General features: G+C 36.7%; 1 protein-coding gene and 1 long non-coding RNA gene across 2 annotated transcripts; both read left to right on the top strand.

Moving 5' to 3' along the window:
• The first annotated feature begins 2,184 nt into the window (after positions 1-2,184).
• Positions 2,185-12,044, top strand: LOC137071656 (uncharacterized). Its single transcript, XM_067439838.1, has 4 exons — positions 2,185-2,402; positions 5,754-5,913; positions 11,616-11,728; positions 11,832-12,044. The coding sequence occupies exons 1-4, from the start codon at positions 2,313-2,315 to the stop codon at positions 12,042-12,044; spliced, it is 576 nt and encodes a 191-aa protein (XP_067295939.1). The 5' UTR covers positions 2,185-2,312.
• A 70-nt stretch (positions 12,045-12,114) lies between these two features.
• LOC137072046 (uncharacterized) lies at positions 12,115-13,305 on the top strand. The gene is made up of 2 exons (XR_010904601.1): positions 12,115-12,280; positions 12,520-13,305. It is a non-coding gene; the product is annotated as an uncharacterized lncRNA (long non-coding RNA).
• The last annotated feature ends 6,967 nt before the right edge of the window (positions 13,306-20,272 follow it).

Here is a 20,272-nt window from a genome sequence, read left to right as displayed (position 1 = left end):
TATCAACGATAAATGTTGAATATCTTCACAAGCACATGGACCATATACATAAAAGTGGTAGCAAATGAAAGCTAACACTCATGGGATGTCTGCTAAAGTAAGCAGATGAACATTTATTGTAAAGTATAAGAGAAAACAGAACTAGAACATGAAAAAAACAATCCCCGTTAAAGAGAAGCAGTTTTCAAAGTGAATTTCAGCTTGGAAACATAACATAGTATCCCAAACCCTCTATCAATCAGTACCCCTATCTATGGGAAGGAGTCAAGCCAAGTTTAAAGCTTGTAGGAAGAGACCGTGCAATGTTGCACAAGTTTTAATACTTTAATGTCTAAGCGGAAATGTAGAAGTGTAGATGGGGATCTATGGTGGTCTGTCTACGGGTGACGTCATATATTTTGCGAAATGCGCATAAGTAATGTGTCGCCCCATACGTTGCGAAACAGATATGCACTATAAACGATACAAAATTGGACTACGATAGAGATTTTAATTCTACATTCTACTACAACTGTTTATTAAGTTAAAGGTTGGTTGCCGATTAGAACTTAAAGTGCGATGTGGTCTTAAAATATTTTGAGAAGGTCTATAAAATGGTATTGAAATTAACTTCAGGATTCCTTCATATACCCTGGAGGACGTCACGGCTACCAGCTCGTAGCGAAACCAGATGTTCCTGAACCACTGTCGTTCACAGTAATGCCTGAAGGGCCATGGCAAAACTTACAGTGTTGTCGTTCAGTCACCTACTGGAGCCAAATATGCCCAGAACACGATATTTGTCAATAAGTTTCTTTCTAGGGAAAACCAACAGTTACAGGTGAACTGGAATGCGCTTAAGAGCCAAGTTGCGATAAGGAGCAAAAAGAACTGTGAAACCATTCAGAGAGAAGAACAGAGTCCTAAACCATCCATGCCGCAGAGACAAATCAAATTACCGGGAAGGTTATTTCATTGAGTGACTGATGAAAAGAAATGAGATGGAGATTTTAAAAAAAGGAGTAATTTTGGGTTTGATGAGTTCATAGACATTAACAGTTGTGCAAGCAGAAAAAAAAAATTAAGTTATATCATGGTAGTGCATCTGTTTTGAAAGCATTAATGATGGTCTATGAAGAAAAAAAACAGTATGTTACATGTGGTTTGAATATTCTGAACTGTTTTAAATAATGGCAATGAGAACTTGTTTAGTGGGTTAAGTTCATATTCAAGTAGAGGAGAGATGTTGTGTATTGATGTGACGCCATCAACGTCATTACGTAAGAGAGTGAAGAGTAAAGGAGGATAGAAGTTAAATCTGGTGTCTTTGTGGTTGGATCCAAAATAACTAGGAAATTTATAACAGGGGACGTAAAGGTGTTCTCTGTGAACAGTGTTGTTTTTACTCTATGCAAGTGCTAAAATAACCATTTACTGTGGAGACAATGGACATAAACCCCTGAAAAGTGTTGTTTTTCACACTGTGAGTGTTAATTTACATTTGTCATACAATTTCTTTAGTAACAAAAACCCATTAAATTCTTAAAAAAAAAAAAAAAAAAACAGCAGTTCATAACGTGTTGGAAATGAAAAATGAACATTTAGCAGAAATGTTAAGCATTTATTTGATTTAAATACGACAGTTATCCTATCAGTAAGTTAAGGCAGAACTTTACAGTTTAACAGCTGAAAGAGGAAGCAAGAAGTACACAAGTTTATTATATATCAATCTGCCACTGACCTCTGTTGGCCTTTGGGTTAAAATATAACTAGTTTTTAATGTAAGCATTTAAGTGCCTACTTTTGTAGGCCCTTTAGAAAGAAATGCAATTTCTTTAAAATTGCAATAAACAAATAGCAATGCAAGTTCTAATACAAACTGTACCACAGTCTCCTTTCCTATTTACTGTTACAAGTTACAACCACCCTATACTGAAACTGCATTAAATAACATAGTATTCCATTCAAGGTTGCAATCTGCCTTAAGTATTTGAACACTCGTCACCTGTAAACGTATACCCTATACCTGGAAACGTATGCATTAAATGTAATGTTACTTATTTGTAAAAAAAAAAAAAAAAAAAAAAAAAAAAATTTTTAAAGTTTAATAAATGGTGACAACAAATTGTTGATTGTAAAAAAGCTCTTCTAATACGGGAGGAAGTTTGTTTGCAGCTCCTCCCGTAGCCTATAGCTATTGTGTTGCAGTGGCCGTTGCATTCTTAACATTCTTCAGATCAGAGAACCAGCTCAGCACCGCCTGCGATAACTGTTCCGGTAAGAGGGCGTGAAACGTGCTTATGCTGGATTACAAAAGCGGTTCTGCCATATAAATGCTCACGACATCACAGTCATCTGCAGACGGTCTTTTGGTCCAGATCCCCGAGGACGAGAAATTATATTTAACTGAAAAACCAGCTGAGGTAGGCTATGTTTATTCATCTTTATCATTTATAGCTACGTTTAATTCTTAAAAAGTGCTGCAAAATAGATGACAGACTGTCGCAAATAAGCTGTTAATGCTGCATGCCTTCACGTGCTTTCAGAAAGTGTTTTCTTGTGAAGTGTCCATTTTTTTTTTATTTTTTTATTTTTTTTTACTAGGAATCTATTTAGCCTACTATCCGATAATATGAAGGCAGCATAACATCACAGTCAAACACCCTTCTGTCATCATTCTTTTGCAGTTTGTTCTGATGATAATACGAGCTAGAGCCACACAAAGGAACACAGTAGCCAGGTTTCCATTCATGCGAAAAAAGGTTTATAGCGCATCAAAATGTTTACCGATTTATAGCCTATAGAGGAATTCCAGTTATCGATCTTCTGCAATCAATCTTTCTTTTCAATCTTTTCCCGTAGGCTGTGTCTATAGCCAACTTCAAACGTTGCGAAAAATATTTTGTAAACACATTTTGATGAGAGAGGGGGCTTTTAACCGTGACGTTTCTCCATTTAAAGCAGGGGTCTCAAACTCAATTTACCTGGCATTGAATAAAAAAAAAAAAAAAAAAAAAAAAAAAAAAAAAAACTCAATTTACCCGGGGGCCGGTGGAGGTAGACTCTGTGTCAGGCTGGGCTGCACAACTCCAATCTTCTCGATCTTTATTATTAACACTTCTTCAAAATGAATGTTTCTTCTGAACATGAACTGCTCCTCTGAATTTGAACATTCCTGTTTGAACATGAATGGCTAGCCAAGCCCCATAAGTTTCTCCTACCTCGATTTATTATAGAAATTAAATCATTATGTAGGCCTAATGCTGAAATAATAAATGTTTTTATTTTTATTTAAAATAGTAGGCCTAGACTAATTCAAAGCAACCTGCCATAACTAGGTCAAACAGAACAGTGAACGAAATTCTAGGTCTAATTGGGAAATATTTGGGACTATTTTCAAACAATATTTGCATTAATTTGCATCAAATATATTTTTAGTCCTAACATTTTTCCCATTAATGAATGAATACAATCTGCTTATATTTTAGTTCCTCAGTGGTCTATAATTGCAGTAGCCTATAATTGGTTGACACCGCGTGATTGACAGGAACAGGCTGATTAGACAGTCGAAACAAACGTGGTCTCTCTCTCTCTCTCTCTCTCTCTCTCTCTCTCTCTCTCTCTCTCTCTCTCTCTCTCTCTCTCTCTCTCTTTCTCTCACACACACACAAGCAGCACACGCAACGACCCCGAAATAGGCTAATATTGTAATTAATAATCCATTTGTAATTAATGGATTATAATTGAAATTAATGAATCATTTTAAAACAAAACTTTATAATGGCCATATAATAAAGTTTGTTTTTAAAATGGATGAAGAAAATCTCGGCAGCTCAAGTCTCTTTACATCAGCGGTGAGCGTGTGTAGAGCGTTCTGTTTTCTGACGTCCTTTTATCTCTGCTGATATCTCCTGGAAAGTCAACAACACAGCGGTTATTAAAGGGTCATGAATTTACACGACAGCACTCCGTCCTGCTCTGCTTCATATTAGTAACGGTAATAACAGCATCCATGAACGTGATTTCTGCCCAAGTCCTATTTTCCTAGTTCCTATGTAACTTTTCCTATTTTTTTTTGAGGTGAAGACCACATGTCCCAAGATTCTGAGCTCAAACTTGGCGTCATCAAACTACGCCTTTGTTTTGAATAGGCGCCCTCAAGCGGACAGAAAAATGTAAATGCTTTAAATTAAATTATTGTATTTAAAAAAATTATATGTAAAATAATTTTATTTCAAACTAATTAAAAAAATAAATAAATAACGTAGGTTGAATCCAAAAAGCTCTAAACAAATTTTAGAATTGCTAAAACGTAGGCCTACGGCATCAGCTAAGCTAGACTTTTTACAAAAGTTAAATATAGGTTACACAAATGTTTTGGTTACAAAAGCGGAAATAGTGTGTGCGCCCGGCGACTGTCCCGTCCCGTCCTAATAAAAGTCCCGGTGCTCGCGAGCCGTGTGTTTGTTTAACAATTGCTCCAGCAGCCGTGCTCAGCTCCACAACACTCGGTCCTCCTCTGCTTTACACTACAGTAACGTTAATAACCGCATGCATAAACATGATTTCTGCCCGAGTCCTATTTTCCACCGGCTGTGAGGTCAAGACCACATGTCCCATGATACTGCGCTCAAATTTGGCGTCATCAAACTACACCTTTGTTTAGAATAGGCGCCCTCCAGTGGACGGAAAGTTGCATAGTGCACCTTTAATCGTTAACACTACAGAAATTCACTTTAGCATATGATATTTAGCTTAATTATCCATAATGTAGGACAGTATTTTTATTTTAAAAAATCACGTAATCATGCACAAACTGAACTTGACTTGCCATCTCTGAGAAAAGCTAGGTGAGATTTTGATACAGCAAGAGAGAAGACATTGATGACATGCTTTTCATTTATTTGGCAAAAGGAGATAGCTGTAATTGCTATCTCTACAGGAACTTTAAGAAAGCTTGAACTGAAGAATTAACTTGCATAAATCAAACTGCCAACTTCAGTGTAGCTTTAAGCCTTGTTTATACTCGACGCGTCCGCACGAGCGCGGCAAAAATGATGTCAATGCGGAGTGCGCGAAACCCCATTTCGCTTGGCGGAGTGCACATCAAATTTTGCTGTGGCTCCGCAACCGAACAGGAGTTCCAGGCGAATCTGGCCGAGCTGAAACCAGAACGAATGACTTTTGATTTAAATAATCTGACATGCGCAAAAAAACGCGACTGTCTTGACTGCATATTCATATTCTCCCCTATTATTATGAAAATAGTAAGTCAATTGAAATCTTCTAATTACTCTCTGCATTTTCAATATTCTGCAATATTTGGGACACAAAAGATACAATATAATTTGCTATATATGTGAAATTATGTATGGAAATGACTTGCAGTCTTTTTTTTTTTTTTTAGCGATACAAAATTTATGCAACAATTCATTTTTTAGGGATGACATCACGCACACAATTTTATCAGTAAAAGAACAATTGGATGGAAACAGACTGGAGACAGCACATTGCACAATCTTTAAAAAACAAACAAAACAAAAAAACATTAATTTTGTCAGTAACAAAAGGTGGATGGAAACTTAGCTTGTGGGGGGGGGGGATGTCACAATGTCCCTTTAGGGCAGGGTTTCTCAAACTTGGTCCTGGAGGGCCTCTGTCCTTCAGAGTTTAGCTCCAACCCTGATCAAACACATCTTTTTTAAATGTTGTAACTTTGCTTTTGGACTTCAGCTGTTATTAACTTTTTGTCTATGGATATGTTTGTTTATCAGTGTCTGAAAAGAAGCGTTCCAAAAATGGGAACCAGTGGTATACCTGGTAAACCTTCTCTTCTGATAACCAGCAATGGATGTGTGTGCGTCCAGACGGCCAGGCCCAGTAAATCTTACCAGCTCGTTGAGGAGAAAGTGCAGGAAAATGATGCAGGGAAAGGTTTGTACTCTTCCCACTAAATGCTTCATAGAATTCTTTGCTTATCCAGAACTGGCCTCAGTGATAACTCTTAAATTAAGTTTTTTGATGACTGGTAATTTTTGGAAAAGCAGTGTAGCCTATGTCCAGCTAACAAAAAATTAGGTTAACCTACACTTTATTTTTATGTGTCCCTGTTGCAAAGTAATTATACATTTAAGTACTGAGTAATATTAATTAACAGCATATACGTAGGCTACTATATGGTTAGGGTAAGATTAGGGTTAGTTGAGTGAAATATGCATAATTTATAGTTATTACTATATAGACTACGTGTAACACAAGAGGTTTTAAAACATTTCTGTAACGTTCCCATTGAGTTATGAAAACATTATTTCTGAATGTTCTCTGGTTGCTCAAAGCATCATAAACATTCATTTTTACATTTTGTAAACATTGGAACGTTACTTTTAAATGTCATATAAACAGTCTGAAACAAGTAACACAAAAAATGTTAAACAAGCGTCCAACTAAAATGTTCAGGAAGAAAAAAACTTTTCATGGATGATGTCAAAATAATGTTTTGTGCTGTTTTGAGAACATAACCAGGGAGCCTATTACAGAAATATCTTACCTTTAGAATCCTATCTTCTCTGTTTGGTAACCATAGCAATTTCAGTCAGGACTGCATTTGGGACAAAAGCTATTACAGAATGACATTTCTTAAAGGTGTCATGAACTGGCTTTTTATTTTTTTTATACTGTTGTCTGAGGTCAACTAATGGCGTTTGTGTGTTTTTTACATCATAAAAAATCATAACTAATAAGTAATAGGCTATTTTCTACACTGGTTTTGATTCTGTCTCCAGTAAACGCCCATGGCTAGGATTGGATAAGATTTGCATATTTAATGAGCTTCAGCTCCCCTGTCAGTTCACATGAGGGAGGGATTGTTTTGAAAGCGGCAACCGGAATGATTATCTCGATCACAGGGCTCGTAAACGTCTTTATCAAACAAACACAATGGCTGCGTTTACATGCACGTTCTTAAAGCAGCACTAGGTAACTTTTCAACCTTCATAATATATTTTCAAGACTCTTGTGATTATACATTGACTTACAATAGGTTGATTGACACGTCTGCCATAGCTTGATGGGGTCTGTATCGTTTTTATTTATTTATTTATTTTTTTATTAAAGAAAAGCACATATACATCTCAAGGCACAGTATATACATCAAATTGTTGCAGAGTTGTGTGTAGAATTACTCCATAAAACATGCATAATAAAGGCTCACATATAAATGAAAGTATAATCACTATGATATACTGTATGTATATAGACATCTGAAAGCAACAACAAAAAAAAAAAACAACCTTTACCCAGATTCTTTCTCCTTAAAGTAATCTAAAAATGGGCTCCAAGATCTTAAGAAAAGATCGGGCTTCATTCTCACTCCGAATTTAATTTTTTCAAGTTTGAGGGCAAAAAGTAGGTCAAAAACCCACTGACGGTAGGTTGGAGGAGATGGCAGTTTCCAGTTGATTAGAATAAGTCGTCTAGCTAGCAGTGTGCAAAGTGCAATATTATCCATCTCTAAGGCTGTCAGTTTGATACCCTCCGGAAGAACCCCAAATAAAGCTATCAACGGGTTGGGGTCAATTGCTGTGGTAAAAATGTCTGAGAAACAACTAAATATTTGTCCCCAAAACCTTAATAGCTTAGGACAGGACCAAAAAGAGTGAAACAAAGTGGCTGGCTCCACAACACAGCGTGGACAGGTGGGGTCTACGTCAGGAAATATCTTGTTGAGTTGCACCCTAGACCAGTGAATACGATGCACTACCTTAAACTGAATAAGTCTATGTCTAGAATTAATTGAAGAAGAATGTATCCTTTTAAGGATAGTGTCCCAGGTTTCATCTTCTAATGTAATACCCAAGTCCTCCTCCCAAAGAGATTTCAATGACCTACCAGATGGGGTTAGATTTTTATTTATTATACTATAAATATTTGAAATGGCACCCTTTATACATTTATGTTGGTCTAAAATACATTCCAATATACCACTAGGAGGGGCGGAGGGGAACTCTGGAAGATGTTTACGAGCAAAGCTTCGAACTTGAAAATACCGGAATAAATGTGAATTTGACCTGTATCGTTTTTAATCGTACTTTTAAACTTCGGGTTTCGGGTAGTAACCCGAGAACAAAAATAACTACAAAATTCTACAGCTTTACGGCATATATGTCACTTCCACCAACACCCACAGTTCCTTAAATTCGGACGTGCGAGCCCAACTTTGTTCGTCGGATGTTATAGTCATGTCCGAAGCAGACAAATAAGAAAGAAAAGGTTTTGTTGGAGGAAAGCAATAAGAGGAAATGAAAAAGTGATGGGATTAAAGGCAGGACGAGGATCAACATTGGACCAGCGTTTGCTCGTCAGCGTGAGCTGAAGGAGGCGTGCCCGACCGATGCTGTCCTGCTTGTTACGGTGAAATGTTATGGTGAAATATTCTGTAAAATGGTAACCAATAGACTTCTATAATGACGCTGGCTTGTAAACGTGAGCATCGTGATTATTTGGCATTTGAAAAAAATAAAACCCATGAAATTATATTCACATGGCATGCTGAAACATACGCCACTGACTGTACCTGGGATGAAGACATTTCACACGCGACGCCAGAAGAACACCTGCATGTGAACTCCTCCTGTAGTGTTCAGGGGAACTGTTAGTGCTGCACCAACCCGCGGGGCCATTTTTATGAAGTTATTTGGTCCGCCCCGCACCACTGTATATATTTTTACAACCCGCCGCGCACCCGCGACCATTAAATAGACATACGGGGTCCGCGGGTTATGGGACGACCCATCACTAGTTCAGGGCTATCAGGGCTGTCATGTCAACAAATGCATGCGCGATGGCATCCCCTGTTGTAGGATGACAGAGCTTACGACAGTAGTTGAGGACATTATATTTTCCCAACTGTAGGGGGACCCCGAGAGCAAAAGTTGCTAAGTGCTGCTTTAAGCCAATTATGCCCAATAAGCCGACAATGAACATGGTCATGTAAACGCGGTTACCCGTTTTCTTTTATCGGAGTAATGTCATAAACGGCGTAAGAATAAACCGGTCGGAGCAGGTAGTTTTTTTGCCTCTTAACTCGATTTCGCGCTGCATGTAAACGCATTAACCTGCTTTCTGTCGGCTTATTGAAGTGCGCATGTGTGATAGGTAACAAAAACGCAAACTTACAGCAGATTTAAACGCATCCAGACAGAGCGAGCTAGCGTTTTGCAAAAAAACGCAGACTCGTTTAAGACCCAGAAAATTGTAAAGTGGTGTTCTCTTTTCTCATGCAGCAGAAGTAGCCTAGAAGAGGTTCAGTCAAAACACTGCATAACTGCATAAGGGATATAATATGAGCTGTAAATCTCCCGCTGACACGGTGCAAGCTTTATTTAACATCACAACTGACGTAACATTTGAAAAACTCATAGTCAGCTATACGGACATTATTATTTTTGACGGCACTTAAATAACCCGGTTTATAAATAGTCATGTAAACGCGGTTTACTTGCGTTGTCCGTTTACTGGTTTGCATGTAAACGGGGAAAACTGGTTATTTCAATAAGCTGATTTTTTGGCGTTATCAGCTTACTGGTGTGCATGTAAACGCACCCAGTGATTTATCTCTCATCCACCCGCGATTGATTGGAATATTACTTGGCCCGCTCGATCGGTGGATATAAGCACAAACCGCACAAACACACAGATCAAGAAAGGAATATTATTTCACTATTTGAGATTCACCGGCCTGCCAAACGGCTTACGTTTTGCTATATAGCCCATTTAGAAAACACATAGCCCCGAGACTACTATTACGTTTTTAAAAAAATTTACAAAATTTGACATTTGAGCGCCGTTGAGCTGTAATCGTACACCCCTCTGACTGGCCATTGTGCTCACGTGCTCATTGGATGTGCCTGTGATTGGCTACAATGATCAACACAAAGGAGCGTTTGAAAGCACACGAAGTGTTTGAAAGGGTTTTGAAAGCGGGAGCAGGAGCATTTTAAAGCACAAGCAGGCGTCAACCAGTGGACCGGTAGGCTGACAGACACCTGCATTCAAACGCTCTGTATGTATCTGTGTAAGCGCTCTGTGAAAACCTATTTGAACTTGAAACAGACCTATTTGATGAGCGTGTGAGCACACGCTCAGAGTCAGAGGTGTTTACGATTCCGCTCAACAGCCATCAAAGCGTCACATTTTTAAAACTTCAGTACAGATTTGGTATTGCGGTCAGTACTTTTGACAACACTATTCTACAACCAGGAATAGCGCAATATCTTGCTATCTTCTTCGGCATGTTTATTGCTGCTGGCTAGCGTGAACAGCTCTATGAGCCGGTGGGCGGGGCTACTGAACTACACGTGCTGTAGAGGTGACGTCAGATGACAAGATGTGCACACAATCGTTTTCTGGGCCTGGTGTCTATAAAAGCTTTTATTTGACTAAAAATTAAGTTTTCAGCTCTGAAACTTACAGGGTATTCTTATATTACCATGACCTTTTATATATCAAAAGCTCAAGGGAAAGTTGATTTTCAATTCATTACCCCTTTAAGATATCAAAATCTGACAAGTAACTTCAGGTCTGGAAACGGCGTTCCTTCTCAGATGACGGCAGTTTTGACGGCTTCAGGTTTTAAAATGCGTTACCCCTCCCATCCAACCGTTATATTAGTCTGCTATGAGTAGCGCTGAGGTAAAACTCCACTGTTGTCCTAACTTCAAACCTTTTTGAAATCCAATGGTAAAAATCACAGTAGGTACATCACGAGAAGAGCAGCGACTTTTAGATGGTGGAAAGACTTGGAGGACCCAGAGAATGTGCTGCATGCGCTTGGATAATAACATACTCGTAAATAATTACAGACTCCCACGACAAAAGACATTAGCCAAAGTTCTGAGAACAGTCCCTGTTGGGTATTTAGACCATATTCCTAATTTTCGGTTTATATCAATCAGAATCACAGTGAATCAGAATCACAGTATGTATATATATATATAGTTTTACTACTTTTACTTTTGGTAATTTTGTTGTGTGCTTTTAATTTTTATAAACATCATTGTTTATGCCTGTTTAATTTTTTTAATTTTGATTTCAGTTTTAGTTATTTTAGTACATCAAGTTAAACTAAATAAAAATGAGAAGTGTTGCACTGGCAACTAGCTAAATTAAAATATTTATGAGATGGGAAGAAGTTTTTTATATATTTTTTTTGGTTTTATTTTCCGTTAACTATAATAACCCTGGTAAAATAAAACAATAAAAAAAAAAAAAAATTTAACATGCCATTTTTTTGTACAATTTAACTTGTTTTATCAGTGGTTCTCAAACCTGTCCTGGAATACCACCAGTCCTGCACATTTTGAAGGTTTCCTTGTATCTGACACACCCATTTCAGGTCTTGCAGTCTCTACTAAGGAGCTCATGAGTTGAATCAGGTGTGATCAATGAGGGAGACAAAATGTCCAGGGCTTCCAGGTTCAGGACAGGTGTGAGAAGCACGTTATATGCGTTATATGATTTTCTTTATGTAAAGTGTAATTTATGTTGATGTTATCAGTGAAAAAAAGTGTTGCCTATTAATGAAAGTGTTTCCATAGTTACTTCATTTAATGCTATATGATTTTTATTTTCTTCTTCAGTCAAAGTGTATTATGTGAATAAAGGAGATGTCCGATGCATGGCGTTTTGTTTTGAGATGAGCGGTAAGGCCATTTTCCCTGTTGTCACTGATGGTAAAGACGTCAGATTTGAGGTAAGATCTCGCTGAGTTCTTTTTAGAATATTGTTAGAATTTTGTTTTTCTTTTTAGAATATTGAAATTCTTTAACAGAGTCTGCTGGCTCTCACATACGCAGGAATTACCCAAACAGGAGTTCACAAAAGATACCTTTAAGGAAAAGTTCTTATTTCAATGGGGCGAGGAAGGAAGTGAGGGCTGCCGAAGCTTGAAATCTGTGGCTAAACCCAGCATGTACCTGTTTGTTGAACATCAAAGGCCCAGAGTGACTATTAAACCAGTGGAGATACCATTCTTTAAAATTAAAGGTATTTTTGTCAAATGTTTGTAAAAGGAATATTGTACTAGCCTATTTAATAGTATATGTTAAACAGGGGTGATGTTCTGCACTTTAGAGCGAGCAGAAGAAGCCCAAGACGAAACAGAAGAAGCCCGAATGGGTATGATTCCAACCAACTCCAAAATGAAAACTTGTGTGGTTACCTTGGGCAACCGGGACTTCAACAACAGACCTTCTCACCGTGCAGCAACAGCGCTTTCTACTAAATCAAAGTGCTGTCTCAAAGGGTAACTATTCTTATATGTGTAGACTTTACTTTTATATGTATTTCCCTTTATTACTGTATATAGTTTCAGATATGCTTTTAAAGTTGATAATGCTATAAATATACACAGCAAAAATTTTGATTTTGTGCAACAGGTTATTCAACAAAGTTTTGATCATGTTGATACTTTAGAAGCTGTAGAAATTTGCGTATCAAATATGATACAGTAGGGTCTAAAGTGAATCTCTCACTGTTTTTCAGAAAAAACAAGAGGATGAAGCCTAAAGCTAAATGCTTTTCGGAAGTGTTCACTAACAAAAAGGACCCTGATCAGTCTACATCTTCCGCACAGTATATGTGTCTTCGAGGAAAAACTTGGATGTTGAGAAAATCAGAGAGCAAATAATTCCTTTGTGGATGTTTGAGGCAGGCTCATTTTGTCCATTTCTTTGCATGCTTTCATTTACGCCTTATTAATATTACTGACGTGCAGTTTTAGGTATAAAATCAATTGCATTCTTACTATAAAAACACAACAGGCACTGTATAGTTTGACTCAAAATGATCCGTTTTAATAAGCCATTAAAAAAGACCATACAGAGGAACCTAACCCTTTAACGTAATTTCCTGCATTGCTTAAATCAAATGGTTTTCTTGCTTGTTCACTGTAAAAAATTATTTTGAAAAAAGTTACCTGGTTGCATTAAAATTGAGTTCATTCAAATTAAACTTTTGAGTTAATACAATGAACATTTTTTGAGATTCGACAACCTTTATTAAAATATTATTAAAAGATTTTGTAAGCGTATTGGGTAATTGTGTGTTTTATTTCTGATGACGCAGTCATACGTGCCAAATAGTGCTATTTTCATGATTTATCAAAAATTATTTGGTTCAGATACAAAAATATTTTGAGTTTCTATTTATTAAACAAATTTCCTTCATCGTATCAACTAAAAAAATTTATTCCAATAAACTCAAAATGTTAAGGCAACCAGGTTACTTACTTTTTTAAGTTAAACCAACAAAAACCAACACATTTTTTTTTTTTACAGTATAGTCAAATACTCAGGAATGGGACTTACTGAAATATGTGCCCATTCAGACATTTGACTTCTGGAAACAATACTCATAGTATTATTGCGTAAGGCTGACATGAGGTTAAAAGGTTAGTTCACCCAAAATATGAAAAAAAATCTGTCATCATTTAGTCACCCTCATGTTATTCCAAACCTATAAGACTTTCATTCAACTTCAGAACAAGGTTCATAAAGAGATTGTAAAACTAGTCCATATGAATTGAGCCGTTTTGTCCAAATTTACTGAAGACACTTGGTCACTTTGTATGATAAACAGATTGAATTTAGTCTTTTATTCACATATAATCATTTTAATATGCATTTGAAAATGATTTATTTTCTAATGCTTTAGAAAAAGAAAAGAAAAAACTCACTAACAAAAAAAAAAAAAACCTTGTCTGCTCACTAACACCGCATTTATTTATGTTTCTTTAACAAATAAATGCAGTGTTAGTGAGCAGACAAGGTTTTTTTTTGTTAGTGAGATCTTTCTTTTCTTTTTCTAAAGCATTAGAAAATAAATCATTTCAAACATTTAACCTGTAGTTCTCGCATTAATCTAGGCTGTTTTATAGTATCAACAATTGTGTGAATAGTTTGTACGTACACACACATTTTTTTTTAACAAGAATAAGTCAGTGTTCAGTTAACCATTCATGTTAACTAATGCATTAACTAATGTTAACTAATACAACCTTATTGTAAAGTGTTACCCAAATATAATTTAATAAGGTAAATAAGAAATTGGCCTAAAATTGGAGAGAACTGTCACATCAAGTGAAAGGGTTGCACTACAGACTCAGACGACGTGTAATATTTGGTTTATTATGCTTTATGGTATGCTGCAGATGTATATTTATGTATTTATTAACCATATCATGTGAAATCTTGATAAATGTGAAATAACTTGATAAATAACCAGCTCTCTATGCAAGTTTACCCTTCTTGTTGACCCTTTTGTTGACTATAAATTTTATATCAGCTTATGTATTTCTTTTTGTTAATATACTTTATTTTTACTTTTTGTAATTAACATTTTCAGAATGCTCAAGAGAAAGAGCACTGTGAAACAAATTCAGCTCTCGAGTGGATTTTTTTTCTTGTAACTGATCACATCTAAATTTTTTTAGGTGGCTAAATTAAATGTCTGTTGCATCAATTTACAGAAATTAAATTCAGCCAACTAAACATTTTTGATGTGATCAGTCACAAGACAATTTTCAATTGGAGACCTGAATTTGTTTTTGTTTTTACAGTGAGAGATGTTTACATTTATATACTGAAAAAAAAGCCTTTTTGACTTGTTTCTTTGATGAGAGCACCGTTAAATTCTGTATTATGGATTTACTTAACAGTTTATGCAAATGTGTTGCAAAAATGCTTATTTTAGAATTAAGGACATCATACTAGTTAGCCTTATGATGTTAAACCAATAATGCACTATTTTACTACCAAATAAACATATTTTCTAGTATCTATGTCTTGTGTATGAATTATGTATGAAAAAGTAAAAAAGATATCTGCACTTACACAAATCAAAAATATTGAACAAATGATATGACAGTGAGGACAAGGATATGCAGTTTAGCTTATTTCGCCATATGTATCAGAACATACATGGCAACACAGAAGCTAAATATAGCCCTGGAAACCCTGCAGTACACCAGTCATGAGTCACATCTCCTGATGCCCTCCTGTTTAAGCTCCTCCTCATCGCTGGTGCATTACTTGCTTCCAAATCTCCATCCCTGCTCATTCTGACTTACGTGTAGGTAGTCATTTTGACGGACACTTTTATCCTTTATAATTTGTATTCCATGTTGGTAGATCAAGTGGTGACAGAACACTTTAACAAAATTGTTTTTTTTTTACATAAAATAAACAAAATGTCTTTGAAATGTCCTTTCAAACATGACAGTGCTGTGAGTATTGTTATCTATTTTATAATAAATTGCTTGTGATTATTATAGAATAGAATGGCCATACATTCAGGATGTTTCTTAACCGGTGGCCGGAGATGCTGGGTTAGACTCAAGCCCCCTTTGACCCTTATAACAATGAACCAGTTTAGATAATTAATGGATATAGAATAGAATAGAATAGAAGTTTTATTTCTATAGCGCCTTTCCGTAGCTTAAGGTCGCTTTACATTTCACAAGTACATTCAGACACTTACATATACATCTATACGCATCACATAATACATATAATTGCATTATCCGAAATGCTTGTTAAAAAGATATGTTTTTAACTGGGACTTAAATGCACCCACAGATGAGATGTTTCGTAGTGTAAGAGGCAGCGAATTCCACAATTGAGGAGCATTTATACTAAAAGACCTTCCACCAAGGAATAGAATAAAAAAGCTTTTTTAACAACAAAATTACTGAAATTTATTCAAATTAAATATAAAAATTTAAAAATAAAAGCAATTAAATAAATATTTTTAAAAAATATATTCAAAAAAATAATAGCTCTATGTATTTAACGAGAATACTTAAATAATGATTAAATAAAATAATTTGAAACAATAAAGTAACACAAGATTGTTATAATTATGTACTGTATGCTCTTGTAAATATGTAGATAAGTATGTATTTCTATCTATATTTTTAGCATGTTGCTTTATGTAAATGTTTATGTCAACATTAATAAAGCCAATAATTCACAGCACAAAACACATTGTGTCCCATTTTAAGTGAGCACATATTTGAGAGAACATTGCTGTGGTATTATTCGATGGTGAAACTAAGAAGTAGATAAAGAAGAGTAACTAGTAGTAACCTGCTCTGCCTGGCATATAAACACGGCAAGGTGAATGGGTATCTGCCAGGATTAATGGATTGAGAGTGACTGTTAACGACGCTCTCAGCACAGTCTGAATGAATGACAGCTGTTATCATCTTATCTTCATCCATCTCAGAATGGAAGAGGATGTGAAATAATCTCCTAAATCAGGGGCGCTCTGCCAGGCGTGCCATTGCATACCCTTGAACTGTCATCTGTAAAGCTTAGCACGTGTGTGTGCGTGTGTGTATATGTGTGAAAGAGTTATGAAATCATGTCAGATATGGATCACTGGATTTATCTCAGAAATGATGCAATAGGACATTGTGGGATTGAGGAGCGAGAGTGGTTCATCATTTGATGCCCAAGCAGATGAATGAGTTGTTGAAATGGAGGTAACAGATACAATTCCATACAATAGAAACCTTTTTTCTTTCTTTTCTTTTCAAAATAAGTGATTTGCCCATTTGAAAATTGGGGCATGCTGGAGAATCACATGCAAACAACTTTGTGCACTGTTTAAACATTTTTTTAACAGTATAACATTTACAATAATAATAATAAAAATAAAAAAAGCAACTAAGCTGTGGTTGCCAGAACTTTACACCATTGCTGCACGGCACCCGCTGATTGGCCCTCAGCTAATGAGATTGCTTGCTAAAAATTGAAATAGTCTGGTTCATTGTTTGCTGTAGGCTAGTCAATTCTAGCATGCTATCAGAGCTCCTCTGAAATCCTCCTTCCCCAGTTCTGCCTGACTAGATCTGCTATGGAATTTGTGTATGTCTATGCAGTAGCTGCATATCTTACGTGCCAACAGAAGCATGTCTATGAATCTTATTGTCATAGCAAGTCCATATTTGCTCTGCAGCAGCAGCGTAGCAGATAGTACACAAAACCACACACACTATATTGCCAAAAGTTTTGCGACGCCTGCCTTTACATGCACGTGAATTTTAATGATCCTTAATATGTAGTTGGTAATATGTAATATGTACACAACTTCAAATGTTCTGGCAAGGCTTTCCACAAGGTTTAATTGTTGATCTTTCTTCTAGAAGTGCATTTGTGAGGTCAGGCACTAATGTTGGACGAGAAGGCCTGGCTTGCAGTCTCCGGGGGTTGAGGTGCAGACCAGTCAAGTTCTTCCACATCAAACTCGCTCATCCATGTCTTTATGGACTTTGCTTTGTGCAGTGGTATTGGAACAGGAAGGGCCCATCCCCAAACTGTTCCCACAAAGTTGGAAGCATGAAATTGTCCAAAATGTCTTGGTATGCTAAAGCTTTAAGAGTTCCTTTCACTGGAACTAAGGGGCCAAACCCAACCCCTGAACAGAAACCCCACATCTTAATCCCCGCTCCACCACACTTTACACTTGGCACAATGCAGTCAGGCAAGTACCATTCTCCTGGCAGGCTTGGATACAGCTGCTCGGCCATGGAAATCCATTCCATGAAGATCTCTACACACTGTTCTTGAGCTAATCTGAAGGCCACATCAAGTTTGGAGGTCTGTAGCTATTGACTCGTGAAAGTTGGTGACCTCTGCTGCGCACAGTGCGCCTCAACAGTTGCTGTTGTTTCCAATTGCTTCCACTTTGTTATAATACCACTAACAGATGACCGTGGAATATTTAGTAGTGAAGAAATTTCATGAATGGATTTATTGCACAGGTGGCAACCTATCACAGTACCACACTTTTTCACTGAGCTCCTGAGAGTGACTTATTCTTTCACAAATGTTTGAAGCAGTCTGCATACCTAGTGCTTTATTTTTATACACCTGTGCCCATTAAAGTGATTGGAACACCTGAATTAAATGATTTGAACATTGCCATATTCAATAACATGCTAAAACTATTCCTAGAGTTGTTATGAGTGAACTAAGAAGAAACCTAATTATTCAAAGCTAAAGTCTGTAAGTTTTGTCTCTTTGTCTTCATCTCTGTTTGAAACCTGCAATTGCAGGTATTTGAAGCATTATCATCTTTACATGAGTTGCGCGTCGGCATGGCTCCTCAGTGCGGATGAATCTAATGTTTGGAGGAGTTTGTGTGCCTTTCATTCACTGGTGTGGAAACTGTACTTCAGAATCACAGAATTGGAAGTGACCGAAAATAAGAATTTCCCCCATAAAATATCATTTCTCGAGTTCACACTTACAAATAAGTCCGATAGAATAAATGGAATGCGTATTTGGCGTGCTGTCCGAGGAGAGGGCTCCGAGCTCGGTATTTGGCCCGAACCCAGAGTACTCCCCGGTATCTGCAAACTTTGTCAAGGAACATTGGTGAGTTGACTGGGTATTTATGTGATCCTCCACTTGAGCTGATTGGTAGACATGTTGATTACTGATTGCTGACAGCTGGTTGAAATGACATCATGATTGAGTAGATAATTTGAACGTGCTTCTCCCAAACTTAGTTTTTTAAGAAACATCATCTAAACAAGTAACGTCTGCCACTTTTGTTCTGACCAACTGAGAAAAATGGTGATTGAATCTAACGATCACTTAGCTCATATCACATCAAACTGTGAAAATGACTATTATTGCTATTCTTTGTTCTCAATTTGTTAATGTTAACAACATCAGCATTGCGTGACTACGTGTTTTTGTGTATTAGCGGAACGGGAGCTTTATGCCCTGGATGTGAATCCCACAAATCTCCATCAACTGCAAGATGCTATTCTATCAATATGGGCCAACATTTCTAAAGAATGCTTTCAGCTCCTTGTTGAATCAATGCCACGTAGAATTAAGGCAGTTCTGAAGTCGAAAGGGGGTCAAACACAGTATTAGTATGGTGTTCCTAATAATCCTTTAGGTGAGTGTGTATATTTATATATATATATATATATATAGTTCTTCATAAATGTTCTGTGCAATTCTAAGCAAACCACCCTTGTGCTTATTTGCTATTTTACATTTAAAATGCAACTTATTTTTTGATTTTCTTCTGAAACTCCTTTTCAGTCACAGACAAGAATGCATTCTTCTTTGAAGCCAAAATTACAACTTTTTTTAATTTTTTTATCCAAAGTAATATTCCTCTTCTTGCACAACCTGTTGCAACATTTGACTTGCTTTTCCGGATTCAACTCCATTCCCACAGGAACTGAGCTCTGTAACTGCTCTCTGGTTTTCTTCATGGCACTAACTTCTGATAATCTTAAAGGGTTAGTTCACCCAAAAATGAATCAAAAATGTATAATTCAATAATTCGGGTTGCCAATGTCACGTGATTTCAGCATTTCGGTTCGCGTCAAACTGCCAAACTGCTGAAATCATGTGACATTGGCGACCCCGAATCATTGATCGATTCACTGATTCATTAACCGTTTGATTCTTTTTGGAGGCACATGGAGAAGAACACAATGCTGAATAAAATCGTAGTTTTTGATATTTTTGGACCAAAATGTATTTTCGATGCTTCAAGAGACTCTAATCAACCAACTGATGTCACATATGGACTACTTTGATGATGTTTTTATTAGCTTTCTGGACATGGACAGTAAAGTGGGCATTGACTGCATTATGGTCTGGGACTAAAATTTAAAATATCTTAAACTGTGTTCCAATGATGACCGGAGGTCTTACGGGTGTGGAACGACATTAGAGTGAGTCATTAATGACATCAATTTCATTTTTGGGTGAACTAACCCTTTAACATACATAGATAGGCTTAATATGAACATCTCTGTCAAGAACACATATAAATGTATAGCAAAAAGAAAACAAAACAAGTGGTTGCTAGAGTTGCTAGGTAGACAGTATAGGCTACCCAAACATTTACTCACCCTTGTGTTTTTCCAAACTTGTATGACTGTGGAACGAACTTAAAAGATCTGCTGGTCACCATAGTTCCAGCTGACTGGAATTATATGGACAAAAATGGGAATGTAAACGAAACTGTCTTGCTACCAGCATTCTTCAAAATATTGTATTTTATGTTCCACAGAAGAAAGTCAGTCATGGAAGGACATGAGGGTGAGTTATGCTGCATTCACGGGCTATCGGAAGGGATTGTTCACCCAAAACTTTTCACCAAAAATGTACTCACCATGATGATGCTCCGAACCCGTTCTGAAGAGACACAGACACTTTATATGATGAACAAATTTAATTTAGGACCAATGAGGTCTTTT

This window comes from Pseudorasbora parva, chromosome 3 (assembly GCF_024679245.1).
Source record: "Pseudorasbora parva isolate DD20220531a chromosome 3, ASM2467924v1, whole genome shotgun sequence".
In the NCBI taxonomy this organism is placed as follows: Eukaryota; Metazoa; Chordata; class Actinopteri; order Cypriniformes; family Gobionidae; genus Pseudorasbora; species Pseudorasbora parva.
This window is presented reverse-complemented; position numbering and strand designations above follow the sequence as displayed.

Coding starts and splice junctions, on each gene's coding strand:
- LOC137071656 (XM_067439838.1), top strand. CDS start 2,313: ATGCTCACGACATCACAGTCATCTGCAGACGGTCTTTTGGTCCAGATC. Junction 2,403..5,753: donor TAACTGAAAAACCAGCTGAG/GTAGGCTATGTT, acceptor TTTGTTTATCAG/TGTCTGAAAAGAAGCGTTCC. Junction 11,729..11,831: donor GTAAAGACGTCAGATTTGAG/GTAAGATCTCGC, acceptor TCACATACGCAG/GAATTACCCAAACAGGAGTT.